The sequence below is a fragment of the Heterocephalus glaber genome, unplaced genomic scaffold (genome assembly GCF_053883595.1).
Source record: "Heterocephalus glaber isolate CG9 unplaced genomic scaffold, H.glaber_assembly_v1.0 deba00001577, whole genome shotgun sequence".
In the NCBI taxonomy this organism is placed as follows: domain Eukaryota; kingdom Metazoa; phylum Chordata; class Mammalia; order Rodentia; family Bathyergidae; genus Heterocephalus; species Heterocephalus glaber.
Genome location: NW_028258358.1, coordinates 30,273,019 through 30,292,749, shown reverse-complemented (window position 1 = coordinate 30,292,749; position 19,731 = coordinate 30,273,019). Strand labels below are relative to the sequence as shown.

At 36.3% G+C, this 19,731-nt stretch overlaps 1 protein-coding gene across 10 annotated transcripts in view; it reads left to right on the top strand.

The window, feature by feature from the left end:
• Uggt2 (UDP-glucose glycoprotein glucosyltransferase 2) overlaps positions 1-19,731 on the top strand; it is a 180,076-nt gene that overhangs the window by 52,795 nt on the left and 107,550 nt on the right. For all 10 annotated transcript variants that reach the window (XR_015443736.1, XR_015443735.1, XR_015443734.1 and 7 more), the window contains 3 exons: positions 135-195; positions 17,296-17,387; positions 18,657-18,801. Coding sequence is in view for 3 of the 10 variants with exons in the window: in XM_087193034.1 (XP_087049160.1) it covers positions 135-195; positions 17,296-17,387; positions 18,657-18,801 (298 nt within the window). In the remaining 7 variants the exon portion in view is untranslated. The remainder of the gene's footprint in view (positions 1-134; positions 196-17,295; positions 17,388-18,656; positions 18,802-19,731) is intronic.

Sequence of the window (19,731 nt, the reverse complement as noted above, 5' to 3'; positions counted from 1 at the left end):
AGAAGGAAATTTATGCTTTTCAGTCTTGAAGCATTTGGAGTTTTTAGTTTATTTTGCAGAGTATTATAATACATTGAATATTTGACTAGTCCCAAACATTTAACAAAAAATGAATTATGTCACTATTTTCTCAGATCTCTGACCAGAATTGCAGTAAATCAACAGATGAAGAAGGAAATACAGGAAAATCAAAAGGTTTGTTGGGATTTTTTCTGAAAAAAATTTACCACACATTTTCACATTTTGGATCTTTAATTTTAAAAAATACAATGTTAACTTGTAGATTTTAGATTATTAAAACAGTTCACATTTTTACATTTTTATATTGTCTAATCTGTGTAAAGCATATGTAGCAGATACTGTATGATTGTAGCCAATTTTTCTTGACATAATATCCTACCTATTACACTCTGTATTCCCGAATTTCTGCCCCACAGTATGATTTTATTTGCTGGATAAAGTCATTTACTGTATTTTCCATAACTAGTTTTGCTTAAATGCTTATGACTACCTAGTCAGTATTAGGACACTAGAACATTACTGGTATCATGTAGCAATTAGGACACAATTGATCAGTAGTTTGATAAAATTCTGCCAAGTAGTCTCTTAAGTTACCTTTAGACTCCAAATAATAAATTATCTTAATTGTGTCAATGCTTCCAAAGTACTTATACTACAGTAGCCTGGCTGTCTTTCATAAGACTTGTTCAGCTTTAAATAATAATATCCTGTATAGGTCCCCATACAGTAAAAGTTTATTTTTCTGATGTAAAAAGAACTCTCGAAGTAGACTTCTATGGACATTCTTGTTCTATTACTCCACAATGTCAGGGAATTCATGAAAACACCTAGCCTTTCTTTTATGGTTACAAGATTGGAGCCATAGCTCCAGCCTTTATATCTGTATCCAGAGCTAAAAGAGACAAAAATAATGGTAATAACCACATTCCACCTTACTAAAGCCTTCCCAGAACACTAGCAGACTTTGGCTTCCGTCTCATTGGCCAGGTTTTTGTCATGTGGTCATCCCTAGCTGCAAGGAAGGCTAGAAAAACTAGTGTTTACTTTTCTAGCAATTGCAGTAAGCAGAGAAGTGGACTACATTTCATGGTGAGTTACCAGCCAATACTACATGTCACACTGTGACACAATAAACTGTCTTGTTAGCTGTTTTATGGTGACAGCCAACTACAGTGAGCATGAAGACAGTTATTCACTGTTCATTAACACATAGGTGTTAGGAACAACAATGCATTACTTATACCTGGAGCATTTTTTTTAAATTAATTTTATTGGGACAGTTTAGATAAACAATATAATCACATTCATCAATGGAAATTTGTACCTTTACATGCTCTATCTTGGTTCTTATTTTATTCCCCATTCTCTGCCCTCAGTTCAACCCCTCCTTGCCTCCCTATTTACAAAGACTTTGTTTTGATTTTTTCATTTTCTCATATTAATTCCATTCCCTTCTTTTCCTCTTCCCTTCCCATTCTCCTTCCCCTTTACCCCTTTTCTTTCTATTTCACATTATTTATTATACCTTTTAGTCCTTATTTACACTTTTGGTTTCTCACACCAGAGAAACTATTCAGTATTTACACATGTATCCTATTTATTTCATTTAAGAGTATCATCTCAATGTGCATCCATTTAACCATAAATGTCTTTAATATCTCTTTTTTTATCGTTGAGTAGTACTCCCATTTTATTTTTAAAAAAAATTTTTTTCTTTATCCAGTCTCCAGTTGATGGGCAAAACTTGTGCTGCTATGAACATGGGTACACATATATCACTGTGGTATGACTCTTAATTCTTTGGGGAAGATACCCAGCAGGGGAATAGAGGGTCAAATGGGACTTCCAGCCCTAGTTCTTTTGAGGTATCTCCATACTGATTTCCACAGTGGTTGTACCAGTCTACACTCCCACCAGCAATGGAGCAGTGTTCCTCTTTCCCCACAGCCCTGCCAGCATTTGTTATTAGTTGATTTCATAGTAGCAGCCATTCTTTCTGGGGTGAGGTAGAATCTCAGTGTTGTTTTCATTTGCATCTCTCAAATGACCAGTGATGGGGAACAGTTTTTCATATGTTTATTTACTATTTCTTCTTCTTTGAGAAATGTCTGTTCATTTCAGACGCCCATTTTCAGACTGGGTCTTTGAATTTGGGAGGTCTGCTTTTTTTTAAGTTCTTCACAGATTCTAGATAAGTAGACCTTTGTCTGAGGAACAGCAGGTGAAGATTTTTTTCCCACATTGTGAGTTGTCTCTTCACACTTTTGGTGGTTTCTCTTGCTGTGCAGAAGCTTTTTAATAAGAAGAGATCCCACTTGTTGATTGTTGGTGCTAGTTCACGGGCAACTAAAGTTTTGTTCGTAAAATCTTTTCCTACACCAGTGTCTTCAAGAGTTCTACCTAACCTCTGTTCCAGCTGCTTCAGCGTTTCTATTTTAATATTCAGATCTTTAATCCATTCCAATTTTAATTTAGTGCATGGTGAGAGATATAGGTCTAGTTTTAATTTTTGGCAAGGTGAAACCCAATTTTTCCAGCACCATTTATTAAAGAGGCTGTCTTTCCTCAAGTGAGGGTGTTTGGTTCCTTTGTCAAAGATGAGGTGGCTGAGTGTGTCTTGGAGTTGTTTCTGCGTCTTCTAATCTGATCCACTGGTCCTCAGGTCTGTTTCTTTGCCAGTGCCATGCTGTTTTTATCACAGTTGCTTTGTGGTATATTTTCAACTTGGGGGTTGTGATACCCCCTGCCATATATCTGTTGCATAGAATTGCTTTTTCTATTCTAGGTCTCTTCTTGTTCCAAATGAATTTTTGGATTGTTTTCTCAAGGTCCATGAAGTATGCTGCTGGGATTTCAATTGGGATTGCATTGAATCTATATAGCAATTTTGGAAGTATGGCCATTTTCACTATGTTGGTTCTTCCTACCCAGGAGCAAGAGATGTCTTTCCATTTTCTGATATCCTCTTCAGTTTCTTTTTTCAGAGTGCTACATTTTTCAGAGTAGAGGTCTTTGATTTCTTTTGTTAGGCTGATTCATAGGTATTTCATTTCTTTGGATGCTATTGTGAAGGAAGTTGTTTCTCCAGTTCCTTTGTCAGTGAGTCTGTCATTCGTATAGAGGAAAGCTATTGATTTTTTTGTGTTGACCTTGTATCCAGTTACTCTACTGAACTTGGTGATTAACTGTAGAAGAGTTTTTGGTGGAGTTCTTGGGGTCTTCTGTATAGAGTAGCATATCATCTGCAAATAATTAATTCTTCGTTTCCTATCTTTCCTCCTTTTATTTCTTTCTCTTGTCTAATTGCTGTCGCTAATGTTTCCAAATCTGTATTGAACAGGAATGGTGATAGTGGACATCCTTGTCTTGTTCCTGATTTTAGTGTGAAGGATTTCAGTTTTTGACCATTTAGTTATGATATTGGCTGTTGGTTTTTCATAGATGGCTTTTATCAGATTGAGGTAGAGACCATCTGTTCCAATTTTTTGTAGGGTTTTTGTCATGAATGCATTTTCCATTTTGTCACCTGCTTTTTCTGCATTTATTGAGATGATCATATGGTTTTTGTCCTTGGCTCTATTAATGTAATGTATTACATTCATTGATTTATGTATGTTGAAATATCCCTGGGATGAATCCCACTTGGTCAGGGTGTATGAACTTCTTGAAGATCTTCTGCATTCTGTTTGCTAGTATCTTATTAGGGATTATTGTATCTATGTTCATTATGAGATTGGCCTACAGTTTTCCTTTTTTTTTTTTACGGAGGATTGAACTTGGGACCGTGAGCTTGCGTGACAGGCAGCAGAACCACTGAGCTAAATCCCCGGCCCCTGTAGTTCTCTTTTTTGGTTGGGTCTTTTTCTGCTTTGGGGATCAAGGGGATGCTTGCTTCCAGGAATGAATTTGGGAGTATTGCTTCCCTTTCACTTTCATTGAAGAGTTTAAATGGTAGTGGCAATTGTTTCTCTCTAAATGTCTTATAGAATTCATCAGTGAAGCCATCAGGCCCTGGGGTTTTCTTAGTTGGTAAGTTTTTAATTGGGTTTTTAATTTCGTTAGTTGATATTGGGTTGTTTACAACTTTTAGGTTTTCTTTGTTCAGCTTTGGTAATTCATATGTATCTAGGAATCTGTCCATTTCTTCTGTGTTTTCCATTTTATTGGTGTATAGGTTCTCAAAGTAGGTATTGATGATCCTCTGGATTTCTGCTGAGTCCATTATAGTTTCACACTTTTCATTCCTAATTGCATGGATTTGGGCCTTTTCTTTCCTTTTTTTTTAAATAACTTTATTATCAAACACACACACATACAAAAATTAAAATTATTCAAAGAAGAACAATGCAAGGGAAAAAACTACAATAATATTCAAATACAGTAGAACTCAACCAAAACAAAACTGAAAAGCACTTAAACATTTTTCCATATAACTTAATAAAACATCTCAACCACCAGCAAGACACCAGAGGATGTGATTTGTTTCAGAAAGATCCCCAAAACCAACATTGAACAGTGTTGGTTTCTTTGATAAGTTTGGCTAAGTAAGGGTTTGTCAGTTTTATTTATTCTTTCGAAGAACCAACTCTTTGTTTCATTGTTTTTTTTGCATTGCTCTCTTAGTCTCCATTTTTGATTTCTGTCTTGATCTTTATAATTTCCTCCCTTGTATGAGCTTTGGGTTTGTCCTGCTCTTCTTTTTCTAGATGCTTGAAGTTCACCATCAGCTTGTTTAATTGAGCTAGCTCTGTTTTCCTAATATGGGTATTCACTGCTATGAATGTCCCTGGCAAGACTGCTTTCATTGTGTCCCATGGATTCCGATATGTAGTATTGGCATTGTCATTTACTTGTACAAACTGTCTTATTTCTTCTTCAGTTTCCTCCGTGACCCATTGGTTATTCAGATGTGTTTTGTTCAATTTCCATGTGTTTATGAAATTTTTGTAGTTTTTTTGGCTATTGATCTCCAATTTCATCACACTATGCTCTGATAGTATACCGGGGATAACTTCACTTCCTTTGCACCTACTTAAACATGTTCTATGAGCAAGTATTTGGGCTATTTTGGAGAATGACCTCTGTGCAGCGAAAAGAATGTGTATTCTGATTTTGTGGGGTGGAAGACTCTTTAAACATCTGTTAAGTTCATTTGTTCAAGAGTTTGAGTTCTAGTATTTTATTGGGGTTTTTTTTGTCTAGTTGATCTATCTCTTTGTGACAGTGGGGTATTGAGGTCCTCCACTATTATTGTATTAGTGCTTATATGATTTTTCATGTCCATTAGTATTTGTTTTGTATAGTTGTGCACACTAGCGTTTGGTGCATATATATTAATGATTACCATCTCTTCCTCTTGGATTGTTCCATTTACAAGCATGTAGTGTCCTTCTTTGTCTCTCTTCATCAGTGTTTGTTTGAAATCCACTTGATCCACGAAGAGGATAACTACTCCTGCTTTTTTTGGGGTTCCTGTTGCATGGAGTATTGTTTTTTCCACCCTTTAACTTTCAGTCTATGAGTTTCTTTTTGCATTGTGTGTTTCTTGTATGCAGCATATTGTTGGATTTTGCTTCTTGACCCATTCTGCCGGTCTATTTCTTTTGATTGGTGAATTGAGACCATTAGCATTGATAATTATAACTGATATGTATTGACTTATCCTTGTCATGACTTTTTCTTTTTGTTCGATTCTCCCCCTTTGCTTTTAATTTCTTGTTGTGCCTGATGGATTCATTCTGCACGGCTTCCTGTGGTTGTGATCCTTGTTGTCTTTTCCTAGGATATTGTTTAAAAATTTTGGGGAGTCCTGGTTTTGTATTCATGAAGTTCCTAAGGTGGCCTTTGTTGTGAAAGTATCTTATTTCTCCATTAATTTTGAAAGATAGTTTTGCAGGGTACATCAATCTGGGTTGGAGGCTGCTTTCCTTTAGGGCTTGAAATATTTCACTCCAAGCTCTCCTTTCCTTGAGGGTTTGTGGTGAAAAGTCTGCTGTGATTCTAATGGGCTTTCCTTTGTATGTGATTTGTTTATTTTCTCTAACTGCTTGTAGAATTTTGTTCCTCTTTGGGTTTCTGGAATCTTTTAACTATTACATGCCTAGGTGTAGATTTTTTTTTTTTTAATCACAGCTAGTTGGAGTCCTGTATGCCTCACTTATCTGTATATCAATTTCTTTTCCCTTGCCTGGGAAATTTTCTGCCATTACTTCTGTGAACATTTTTTTTTATGTCATTTGCACTCTCTCCTGTTTCTTCACTGACTCTAATGAGTCTTAATGTTATTCTTTGCATTGTCTAACAGCTACTGGATTGATTTTTTTGTGGTCCCTTATTATTTTTAAGAAATTTTTCTTTTCCTGGTCACTGATTGCAATCCTGTCTTCTACACCTGAAATTCTGTCCTCACATTGGTTCATCCTGCTGCGTAAACTTTCAATGGAATTTTTAATCTCCTGGAAATCTGCATCTGTTTTATGGATTCCATTTGTTTCCTATTTGGGATTCCATCATGTTCCTCAGCTCCTCTCTTTTTCAGTTCTTGTCTGCTCTAGATTTATTAATCATGTCTTTCAGAATGGACACAATCTCTGTTATTACCTGAGAAATTATTTCTGATTTCATTTTTTCCAGATCCTCTTTCATTGCCAGTTCATGGAGTCCAAGTGGTTGAGTATCAGATTGTTCCATCTCATAGCCCTTTGCAGTTACTTAGGTGATCTGGAAATCTGGTTTTGAGACTTGTTTACATGTCTTCTCATTTTGACAGATGCAGCCTGCTGTGCCTTTGTTGAGGCAACTCTGCTCACCCAGTGCTCTTCAATTCTCAGCAAGCCACCAAGCAGCCTTTTCCCCCCTGCTCACCACTGCACCAAGTTCTGGGTTAAGAATGGTGGCCTTCTGGATTCTTGCGCTGTCCTGTTGTCCGGGTGGGGTTCTGGCTGGGGCCTTTGCACACTTGAGATGATATCTAGGCATGCCTCTGGTTATGGCCTGCCCCACTATGTGGCTGTTATCTGGGAGGCCTTTTGGCTGGGGGCTGTGCACTCCAGTTGCTAGTGTCTGGGAGGGCTTCTGGCTAGGGTCTGCACACACTTACTAGTGGTATCAGGGCAAGCCTCTGGCTGTTGCTTGTGTGCCTGTGCACCTCTTTGTCTGGGGTCTGTAGGATAGAATTTGACATACAGATAAATGAGGCATGTAGAACTCCAATTGGCCATCATCAAAAAAATCTACCTCAGCCATATAATAGGATTCCAGAAATTCAACATAACAACAGAATATTAAAAGCTGTTAGAAAAAAGAAACAAATCACTTGTAAAGGGAAGCACATCACAGTTATAGCAGACTTCTCAACACAAACCCTTAAGTCAAGGAAATCTTAAGAGTGCAATATTTCAAGCACTAAAAGAAGAACTACCAACCCAGATTGATGTACCCCACAAAACTATCTTTCAAAATTGATGGAGAATAAGATAACTTCCATGACAGAGAACACCTAAAGAAATTCATGACCACCAAACTAGCACTCCAAAATGGTCTGACAGACATTCTAGAAAAAAGATAATGAGGACTTACAACTCCATGAACTCCAACAAACTGAATTTACCAGGAAAGGCAAGTAATTAAACAGAGAGGAAAGAAAGGGAACCAACAACAGGAAGATAACATGACAAAGTTAAATCAGTTCATATCAGTTATCACCATGAATGTAAATGGTCTCAATTCACCAATCAAAAGAAACACACTGGCAGAATGGATCAAAAAACAAGGTCCAGCAATATGCTACACACAAGAAACACAGTTAACTCAAAAAGAAATTCATAGACTGAAAATTGAAGGATAGCAAACAATACTCCATATGACAGGGACCTAGATAAAAGCAGGGATAGCTAGTCTATTTGCAGACAAATTGGATTTCAAGCCAAACTGATGAAAAGAGGCAGAGAAAGGCACTACATCCTAGTTAAGGGAACGATCCAAGAAGAGCTAACAAATCATAAATGTATGTGGACCAAATACCACCGCACCCAACTGTATAAAACAAATATAAACAGATATGAAAAGTCAAATAAGCACTAATACATTTGGAATGGGGGCCCTACTGTCAGAAATAGATAACTAGACAAAAAGTCAACAAAGAAATATCAGAACTGAGCCACATTTTGTAACAAATGGAGTTAGAAGATGTCTACAGTGTGTTTCACCCCTACAACATCAGAATACAGTCTTCTCACTTGCACACGGGATGTTCTCCAAAATAGCCCACATACTAGCTCATAGAACATGCATAAGTAAATGCAAAAAAGTTGAAATTATCCTATGCATATTATCATAATGCCATGAAATTGGAAACCAATGGCAAAAGAAACCAGAAAAACTTCATAAACACATGGAAATTAAATAATACCTTCTTGAGCAACCAACCAGTAGTCACAAATGAAATTAAATAAGAAATCATCACTTTCTACAATTAAATGATAATGCAAGTGCAAAATACTGGAATTTATGGGCCGCAATGAAAGAAATCCTATGAGGGAAATTTATAGCTGTAATTCCCATATGCGAAAAACAGAACAAGCCCAAATAAATAACCTAATGGTTTTGGTTTTTGGTTTTTGGTTTTCTTTTTTGGTACCAGGGATCCAACTCGGGTCCTTGCGCTTGCGCAGCAGGTGGTGAAACCACTGAGCTAAATCCCCGACCCTAAATAACCTAACATTAAACCTCAAGCTTCTAGAAAGAGAATAGCAAGTCAAGCACAAAGCTTGTATAAGGAAGGAAATTATAAAGATCAGAGCAGAAATTAATGCAGTGGAAACTAAGAGTACAAAAAATCAATGAATCAAAGAGTTGGTTCTTTGAAAGATTAAGTAAAATTGACAAACTCTTAGGCAACCTTATCAAAGGAAAAACTCATCCATGCAGTTAGCAAAGGAAAAGGTAAAATCACAACAGATCCTGCAGAAATCCAGAAGATCATCAATACCTACTTTGAGAACCTGTACTCTAATAAGATGGAAAACACAGAAGAAATGGAAAGATTCCTAGATACATATGAATTACCAAAGCTGAATCACGAAGTTATAAAGATTCTAAATAACCCAGTATCAGACAATGAAGTTGATAATGTAATTAAAGACCTACCAACAAATAAGAGCCCAGGTCCTGTTGGATTCACTGCTAAATACTACAAGAAATTTAGAGAAGATCTAAAGCCACTACTCCTTAAACTCTCTAATGAAATTGAAAGGGAAGCAATATTCCTAAACTCATTCCTGGAAGCAAGCATTATCTTGATGCCAAAACCGGAGAAGGATGGAACCAAAAAGAGCTACAGGCCAATCTCCCTAATATACTTAGATGCAAAAATCCTCAATGAGATACTGGCAAACAGAATGCAACAAATCATCAAGAAGATTATGGTCAGGGGATTTAGCTCAGTGGATCCGCAGCCTGCCTTGCAAGCACAAGGTCCCAAGTTTGATCCCCAGTACCAAAAAGGGAAAAAAAAAAGGTTATGCACCATGACCAAGTAGGATTCATCCCAGGAATGCAGGGATGGCTCAACATAGGCAAATCAATAAATTGATACAGAGACAAGGACAAAAACCACATGATCATCTCAATAGATGCAGAAAAGGCATTGACAAAGTCAAACACCCATTCATGATAAAAAAAAAAAATACCCTATAGAAAACTGGAGTAGTCTTTATCTCAATCTGATAAAAACCATCTATGATAGGGCCAGGGAATTAGCTCAGTGGTTCCGCCACCTGCCTCACAAGTGCAAGGACCCAAGTTTGATCCCCGGTACCAAAAAAAAAAAAGAAATCTATGATAAACCAACAGCCACCTAAATGGACAAAAATTGAAAGTTTTCACTCTAAAATCAGGAACAAGACAAGCGTGTCCACATTGCTGTTCTTAGTATAGTTCTGGAGGGCCGGGGATTTAGCTCAGTGATTCCGCCGCCTGCCTGGCAAGTGCAAGGTCCTGAGTTCAATCCCCGGTACCAGAAAAAAAAAAAAAAAAAGTATAGTTCTGGAAACAGCCACAGCAAGTAGACAAGAGAAATAAAAGGAATAAGGATAGGAAAGGAAGAAGTTAAATTATCATTATTTGTGGATGACATGATAATCTACATAGAAGACTCCAAAAATTCCACCAAAAGACCCCTAGATTTAATAACCAAATTCAGTCACATATCTGGATACAAAGTTAACACTCAAAAATCAATAGCGTTCCTTTCGATCTCTGGTACCAAAAAAAAATAGCATTCTTGTATACATGTAACAAACTCACTGAGAGAAATTAGGGAAACCACACCTAGCACAGTAGCATCTATAAAAATGAAACACTTGGAAATCAACCTAACAAAGGAAGAAAAGGACCTTTATATTGAAAACTACATTACTCTAAAAAAGGAGATATCAGAAAAATGGAAAGTTATCCCTTTGTTCTTAGGTAGGAGGGACCAATATAGTGAAAATCGGCATACTTCCAAAATTGTTATACAGATTTAATGCAATCCTGATGAAAATACCAGTAGAATACCTTACAGAATTAGAGAAAACAATTCTAAAATTCATTTGAAACCAGAAAAGACCTAGAATAGCAAAAGCAATAACAAAAGCAAGGCAGGGGACATAGCAATGCCTGACTTGAAATTGTACTACAAAACTACAGTGATTAAAAAAAAATAACCAGGGCTGGGGATTTAGCTCAGTGGTTCCACTGCCTGCCTCACAAACGTAAGGTTCTAAGTTCGAACCCCAGTACCAAAAAAACCCCAAAAAACAAAAGAGCCAGCATGGTATGGACAAAAATAAAGACCCAAGGATCAATGAAACAGACTAGAAGATGCAGAAAACAACTCCAGACATACTCAGCCATCTTATCATTGACAAAGGGGCCAAACACCTTCACTGGAAGAAAGATAAGGAAGAAAAATAGCCTCTTTAATAAAAAGTGCTAGAATAACTGGCTTTCCACAGGCCAGACTAAAACTAGACTCATTATCTCTCACCATGCACTAAACTAAAATCAAAATGAATCAAAGATCTAAATATTAAAACAAAAAACACTAACTTTGCTGTGAGAGAAAATAGGTAGAACTCTTGAAGACATATGTGTAGGCAGTCTTTATGAACAAAACCCCAGTCACATAGGAAATATCACAATGAATCAACAACTGGGATCTCATCTGATTAAAAACTTTTGTACAACAAAAGAAACCATCAATGGAATGAAGAGACAACTCACAGTGTGGGCAAACATTTTGCCAGCTGTTCCTCCAATAATTAACTAGAATGTATAAAGAACTGAAAAAAATCAGACCCCCCCCCCCAAATTTAAAGACCCAATCCAAAAATAGGCATCTGAGATGAACACATACTTCTCAGATGAAGTAGAAATGGTAAATAAATATATGAAAAAATGTTCAACATCATTGGTCATTCAAGAAATGCAAATTAAAACAATGCTGAAATTCCATCTCACTTCAGAACAAATGACTATTATCGAGAAAACACCCAATAACAAATACTGGTGGGGCTGTATGGAATAGGGAACCAGTACTGTTGGTGGGAATGCAGAGTGGTGCAACCACTATGGAAATCAGTGTAAAGATTCCTCAAAAAACTAAAACCAGAGGTTCCATGTGACCCAGGTATTCCCCTTCTTGGTATTGTACCACTGCGATATATGCACATCCGTGTTTATAGCAACAGTTTGTAATAGCTACATCTTTGGAAAAGCCCAGATGGCCCACATCCTACAAATGGATAATGAAGATGTGGGGTTTTTTATATAATGGAATACTACTCTGCCATAAAGTAGGATAAACTTGAGATATTTCTAGGTAAATGGATGCACCTTGAAACTACTCAAGTGAAATCTGACACATGTTCAGATATCTCATAGTTTTTCTGGTGTGAGAAACTGAAAGTTTAGAGAACCAAAAATGTATAATACATATTGTGAAATAGGAAGAAAATGTTGAGATGGGAAGGGAAACCTAGGGAAGGGGAGGGGGAAGGAAGTGAAAAGGAATAAAAGAGTAGAAGGGAAAAATGGAAGTGCTTTTTTTAATGAGGAAGATGGTTGAAAGGAGAGCAGAGAAATGGGGAAAAAAGAATCTAGATTGATACAGGTACAAATTCTATATGATTGATGTGATCATTGTGTATATCTAGTATGTACTAATAAAAGTAATTTTTAAAAAACTAAAACTAGAAAAGTTTTCTGAAAAACCAAAATCCATATATGAAAAGGATGTACTTTGTAACTAGGTATATTCATCCAAAATGGTCAAAAGTAAGACACGAGCTATTTAATTTTATAGGGAATTAGGGAACTATTTGAACTTCAGTGAAAAGGATCATAAGGGAAGAAAATCAGACTAGTATCAGACTTCTCAAAAATAACATCAAAGAAAAGAAACCAGGCTATTCAAGGAAAGAAAAACTGTTCTGCCATCTTCCATATATATAGTCTGCAAAAAAATTAAATATTAAGAACTCAGGGAAGAGCTGGGGAGGTAGCTCAATATTAGAGCACTTGTCTACAGTGGATGAGGCCCTTGGTTCAATCCCCAGCCCTGGGAGATGGGTAGAGGGAAACAGGGCTCAGAAGAGCACTTTCTGAGGAATTCCTTCCAAACAAGAACTAATTGAAGATACTTTAGCAAAATACTTGGCTGTTATACATTGAATGTGTTTAGCTGTAGATCTAAAACAAAGGTAAAGGAAATAGCGACTGGAAAGTCAAAACATTGTGGACTGTATCCATTGCAAAGTTACTGCTCGTGAATTATGTATGTGAATGTCTTGAAATGTATCACTTTCATATAATTTCATCTTTGCACATCAAAGAGTGCATTTCCTGCAAAATGCATAAAGAAGTAGTAGTGGTGCTTAGATGTATTAAAAAAATGATCTGGCTCATAGAAATAAACAGAACCAGATTTCAAAAATTTGACAGTACTCTCTGCTGTCAGGCCTTTCTGTGCGTGTGGGGTGACATGGGGAATAAAAATGTATATTTATATATCAGTGTTTTATAAAGAAACTTTAGAAGAATGAACAGGAAACTTTAAAAAACAAAAGTTCTAAGGGTCAGGGGTAGGTGAAATGTAATAGTGTGGAGGTTGCTGGGATTACCATAAAAATACTTTGTGTATAGTTTTTATATAATTTGGACTTTGGATTCAAAGATTATTCAGAAAATACTATGAGTGTGCTCAGAGTTATGAGTGAAGTGGAGTTCTGTTCTTTTCAGGCAACAACTGCTTTTAAATACAGCAAATATCCCTTGGGAGTTCATAATTATTGTTACTTTGCTTTGAGTGGCCAGATTCTTCTTTGATGACTTTAAATTCAGTGTAAATCCAGTCTGTCTTTTATTGTTTGCTGCAAGACTTATTAAATTATACCCCATGATATTTTTATTTGTTTGAAAAAATGGGGGACATAGCCAGATACTCAGATAATTTTTTTTTTGCATCAGCCATGTGAAAGATTGTTTCAGTTCCCTAAATTATATAATAACCAATGCAGATGTTTAAATACAAGTCAAAGGATTACACCTGACCCAAATAAAAGTTCTCACTTCTTCTCTTTACTTCTAATTACTTTGTGTGAAAATTTTAGACCTCTAAAGAAATTCCCTAGATTAAAATATCATCTCCAAAACTACCCCGAAAATAAAAATGTTCCTTTATTAAGTTTTATATGTAAATTTACTTAAATTTTAAGATTCAGAATGCATCTACTTTTACCTAACGGACCTCAAAACGTGTTTATAAAAAGATTTACTGTTATAAAGCTCAAACAGCCTTCTGAGATCCATTTAATTGAAAATTTTTAGCTTCAAGTGATAGCTCAGCTTCATTGATTATTAAAGAGATATACTGGAACAAACTGTTCATTTTTTGAAAATGAGTTTATATTTTTCCATGGGGATTTGCATTTGTTTTTACTCAAAGCCTAGGAGCACTACTAGTTTCATTCCATTTTAAATAAAGTCTCAGTATATTTTTTGGACTATAAACATAATATGAAGTCAAACTTCAGTCAAACCCATGGGAAGATAATTCATATGAAGACTTCTTCCACAAGAAACCAAGATTGAGAAAAACAAGTTTCTATGTTTTCTGCAAGGTATTATGTCTCCTAGTTCACCTTTTCTCTATGAATGTGACACTTCTTTAGGTGTATGCAAAGATATTTTTTATCCTGCTCTCCTCCTTTGTGAATCCAAGGCTTTGTCTCCTATCCCTGAGACTGGCCCTTCAAAACCCAAGCTTTAGATCACCTAGAAAGTTGTAGATTTCCACAGGGCAGGGTCTTTACTTTTGGTTTACATCTTTAGATTCATATTCCCATTGCCTCTCACCCTCACAGATTTTTCTACTTTCTTGCAAGCAAAGCCATGGTTAGAGGTCATTAACGTTTTAACCTATGGTTTTGGTGCTTTTTTAATAAGAGGATTTTAGGCTCTTTGGTTTGTCATTATTACCCATTTAATTCTTACCCCTTACTTAAGAAAGGCCCCATTTAAGTCTTATATTCAGGCTAGTTAGCCAGAATTTAAGGTTAGTTCACTGGGACCAAAGAGAGAAGAAGCATTTGTGAGAGCCACCTCTGATAGACATCTCTTCTCTCTGATAGTATTTTAGCAAACAAGTTTACTGAGTTCAAAGTTACCTGTTGGAATACAGAATTCTTAGAAAAACAAAGTATTTGATAGGCACAAAAGTAGCTAAAGACAAATCAAAATTTGCCAGTATTCTTTATGAAACAATAGACATATGCTGTCTGTAAGGTCAGACCAAGGCATGATAGAGACCACCGAGACAGGCAAAATTAAAGCATCATGCAGTGAGTTTACTGCCATCTGGGTGCAGGTGAGCCAAGAGCGAGAAGGCCTTTGGCACTAAGAGGAGGGTGTGCTCAGTTGATACAGGAGAGTGTAGGTAGGGAAGGGGGCACTGGTTGAGAGGGTGGAAAATTTTAGAGTCCCATGGGTGATAGGCCTGGAGCTGCCTGATAAACAGGGCAGTGGTAAGAGCAACAGGGCACCTGCTGGCTCCCTGTTATCTCTATGCTTCTGTGGATGTGGATAGTAGGCCTGCTTGGGCAGGGGGTCTGACTTGGGGCCTTTCACTGTCCTATTACCAGTTTAATTTCTCTTCTTTTTTCTGTATGTAGCTCACTTGTCATGTTGAGTGGTAATCAGACAAAAATACTCACCTTTATCAAACTTTCTCTGAAGTCTTTAGTTCCTTCCTTGATCTTTTAAGAGTATTTGTACAAATCACTTCTGGTCACTTATCATATGATGTTACTGAAATAACACTGATTTAAGATTATTTTTCTTTCTAAACTGATTTGCACCCCCTAATAATAGTAAATAAAGTTTTTCATTTGTATGTCTTAATATGTGACTAGGCCCCAGTATATTATATTACAGTTAAACTACAGATAACCTGTGAGATAGACCTATTTAACTGATGAATAAGCCGAGGATTATGAAAGGTAATTGAATTTGCCCAAATTTTACATATAGTAAGTAGAACACCAAATTTACACCAGGTCTAATGTTGGTTGACACCAGGCTCTTGTTAACTGGGCTGAAGCTTTAGTGTCTTGAGTTGTTTTTAGTTCATAGCAGACACTCAGAAAATCTTTACTGAATGAAAGACAGTGAAAATTCAAATTCAACTTATTAGAAACTCAAGAATTTAGAGTGAGCTTCAAATATTTATACATATACCAAAGTTTTACTTGGATTACCACTACCTCAAGGAACAAGAATGTGTATGTATTTGTGAACATTCACACATTATATAAAATGTTGGTACCTATGATAGCATAACTTTAATATCATGTATTATTACAAAATCAGAATGTTTTGGTATTAAATTCTGTCTCTAACCTATCATAATGATATAGGGGGAAGAGATGTAACTCCCAAACCTACTAGATATCTGAAACCTGAGTTCGTGTTCTCTAAAATTGAAGAATGAATTCTAGGAACAACAGAGGTTAAGAGTAGGAAAATTTATTGAAAGAAAGCTTCTGTCTAAGAGAGATAGAAGGGGGACCGGAAAGTGGTTTGCCCGCCCACCCCACTTTTCAAAGATGTTTTATACAGCAGAGCCATGTGGTGGGGTGGATACAAAGTGGGACAAAACTATAAGACCCAGTGGAAATTTACAAGGTGGGCATGAGGTGGGACAAAACTATGACCAACCAATAAGATTACAAGTACAGTCACCCAGGTAATATTGATTAAATAGGGATCAAATGGGAAAACAAGTCACATACAAGGAATTTTCCGTTTGGAATATCTATCACTGCTATCTATACCCAGGGGAAGTAGTGCCTCCTCTTTTTATAATGCTAACCAGTGAATGTGCCTCAATTGTTCTCCCTGTTAGCTCCTTGCTGTGTTGGCTCCTGGAGGCGTGGCACCTTAAGGAAGGCCTTGTCTAACTGCCTACATGATATCTAATTAACTTACCTATCTACAATAATAAGATTCTCATCACTTAGATTGGGGTGTGCATACTACTGCCTGTAAGTCAAATCTGGCCTACATCTGTTTTTTATAAATTAAAGTTTTATTAAAGCTTAATTGTACCTGTTGGTTTACGTCTTTTCTAAGGGTGCTTTTGTGCTGCAAAGGCAAAGTTGAATAGTTGCAAAAGAAATTGTGTAGCCTGAAAGGCCTAAATTTTTACTATCTGTCCCTTTTTGGAAATACATTGGTGACCCCAACATAGATTACTGTTTTTAAATCACTTGGCTAATGAAAGGTCGCCAAAGAAGGTGGGGCACACATGGACGTTCAAGCAAGCTTTATTGGGGTGGCAGTCTGCAGCCTGCGAGGCTGACTCACAGAATGGAGACCAGCAACTGTATGGGCTGAGCTGGAAGCTTATATAGGGATCTTGCAGGTGGGAGAGCACTAGTCCATTGGTGGGCGTGGGGGATTGGGGCTGGGGTATGTAGCAACAGGTTTCGGTCAGGGGGGATAGAGTCACTGCTTTCGGGAAGCCCCTGTCTCACTGGAATATCTGACTAAGAAACCGGTGGGGCAGAAAGACCTTAACTAGGCGGAAAGTCACTAACAAAGGGAGGTCATGTCTTAGCTATGTAGAAGTTCCCTGTTCCTTGTGGCCAGAGTGGGGTAGGAGAGGAGGGAGCTTGCTCTGTGGGGGCTCTGAAATACCTAACAGCTAACGCTTTATTTTTCCTTTTTTTCAAGCATCTCAAAGATAGATTTAAAATTCAGCCAGGAGATGCTCATCTATTTATAAATGGCCTTCAGATTAATATGGACATATATGATCCTTTTAGGTAAGTATTAAATTATGGATATAAACTAATCATGGGAGAAGAGATCAAGATGCCATTTTAAGTAACTCTTTTGAAAAACACCTACAAAAATAAGGTTAAACAGACATAAAGCACAAAATTTGAGTACAAAGGAAGCCCTAATAAAGCACCAAAGTTAATTATCTGTTTAGAATACAAATTAAAATTCCTTATTATACATACAGACTGAGCATTCGTAATTTAAAAGTCCAAATTCTGAAATGCTCCAAAACAGAACAGTACAGAAGATCAATGAAACAGAGTCGGTGCTTTGAAAAGATAAAATAGACAAACCTTTAGCTGTGCTAGGGAGAGAACAGAACAGAACTGATTGAGATTGCCCAGATTTTTGTCAGTGAGGTTATTTTCTGTTGAATATTCATGTTTAAAAATATTGTTGGGCCATCCTAGGCTACAGAGTAAGACCATGTTTCAAAAGAAAAAGTTTAAAAAACCAAAAATAAAATAAACGTAGTGTTGAATTATTATACAGGTTGAGGATCTCTTATCCAAAATGCTTGGATCCAGAAGTGTTTCAGGTTTCCGATTTTTTTTTTTTTTTTTTGCTGGGAGGTGGGGTGGGTAGATATTAGCATATACAGAGATACCTTAGGGATAAGACCCAAGTCTAAACATGAAATTCATTCATATTTCATGTGCACCTTACACACATAGCCTGGAAGTAATTTTATACTGTATTTTTAGCATGCCTGAGTTTTGACTGCAGCCCATCATAAGGTCAGGTGTGAAATTTTCCATTTGTGACATCATGTCAGCACTCAGTTTTATTTTGGAGCATTTCAGAATTTGGACTTTTAGAAATGCTCAACCTGTATATATAATAAGAAATCTTAATATGTATTCTGAACAGATAATGAACTTCCTTTGTACTCAAAGTCTGTGTTTCATGTCTCACCTTATTTTTTAGGTGTTTTTCAAAAGAGTTACTTAAAATATTCTTTCTCCTTTCATTTTTGGCTTGCTTAGGACTGATCATATCACTGCTTTGTGAAAGAATACATTATTCATTTTCTTATAAGTAATAGTTTTATTACCCTAAAAAAAGCATGTAAATTTATCCCAGATAACTAATTAAAACTATTTGTCTTATCAGTTTAATAATGTTTTCCTGCTAGTAATAAAAAATATCAGTGGAATTTGCTTCTAATGCTTTGAGAAATCTACTAAACTTTAATCATTTTTTTAATTTAACAAATCAAAATAAATTTTATTTCTTTTTTGAACATAAAGTATTTTGGATATTCTAAAATTAGAAGGAAAATTTATGAATGGCCTTCGCAATCTTGGGATTGACCAGGAAGATATGAGCAAATTTTTGAAATTAAATTCAAATGATGAAAAATATATATTAGATATTCGACATTCTTCTATAGTGGTAAGTTCTTATGTTATTTCTTGTTCTAAAACCTTTAGCATAGTTAAGGCTTGGCATGAAACCAAATATTGGTAGGCTTTAGAATAAATTTGGGCATTTTCAAAGTACTCTGAAAAAAATATAGATTCATTTCTCCTTCTACTTACAGTTTCTTAAAATAATATCAACTCATTCTCATTCAGTAACATTTCTAGCTTTAAAGTTAAAAACTAAACCAGAGCAACAACAAAATAATCACTTGAAAAACAGCAACAGTAAAACACTAAATAGAGTAAGAATACCACCTCCATGTGAAGAAGATCTTACCTAGATAACTTTTTCTTTTTGTACCGGGAATCAAACTCAAGTCCTTCCACTTACAAGGCAGGTGGAACCACTGAGCTAAATCCCCAGCCCTTACCTAGATAACTTACATCAGCCTCCTAACATTCTGGTCTGTGGTACAGCCTGAGTGAATTCTTTTGAAATCTGATCACATCTCCCTCCCTTGCTTAGGCACTAAAGTGGTCTCTAATATGATCTGTGGGCTCTAAACTGTCTATTCCTACTTTTCAGTTCGTAAGACTGTGAGATAATCTTCACTGACTTTCCTTTCTCATATTGGAAAATGCTTTCTCCTTTCTCTTTCTCATTACTTCCTACTCCTTTTTCAGAGTTGAGTTCAAACAACCCTACCTGAGAGAGATCTTTCTTAACATGATTTCTGACATGATTTTTTTTAAAATAAACCACTCTCATGTTCAGTGAAAGGACTCAAAAGGCCCAGAAGGTTTTATACTCATGGATATGGTTTATTAGAGCAAAAGGAATATACAAAACAATCAGCAAAAGTCTGGAGGAAACCAGGGCAAGCTTCCAAGAGTTCTCTCTCAAGAAATCCTATACAACATGTTTAATTCAATCCATAACAATATTCTTACCTAGAATGCT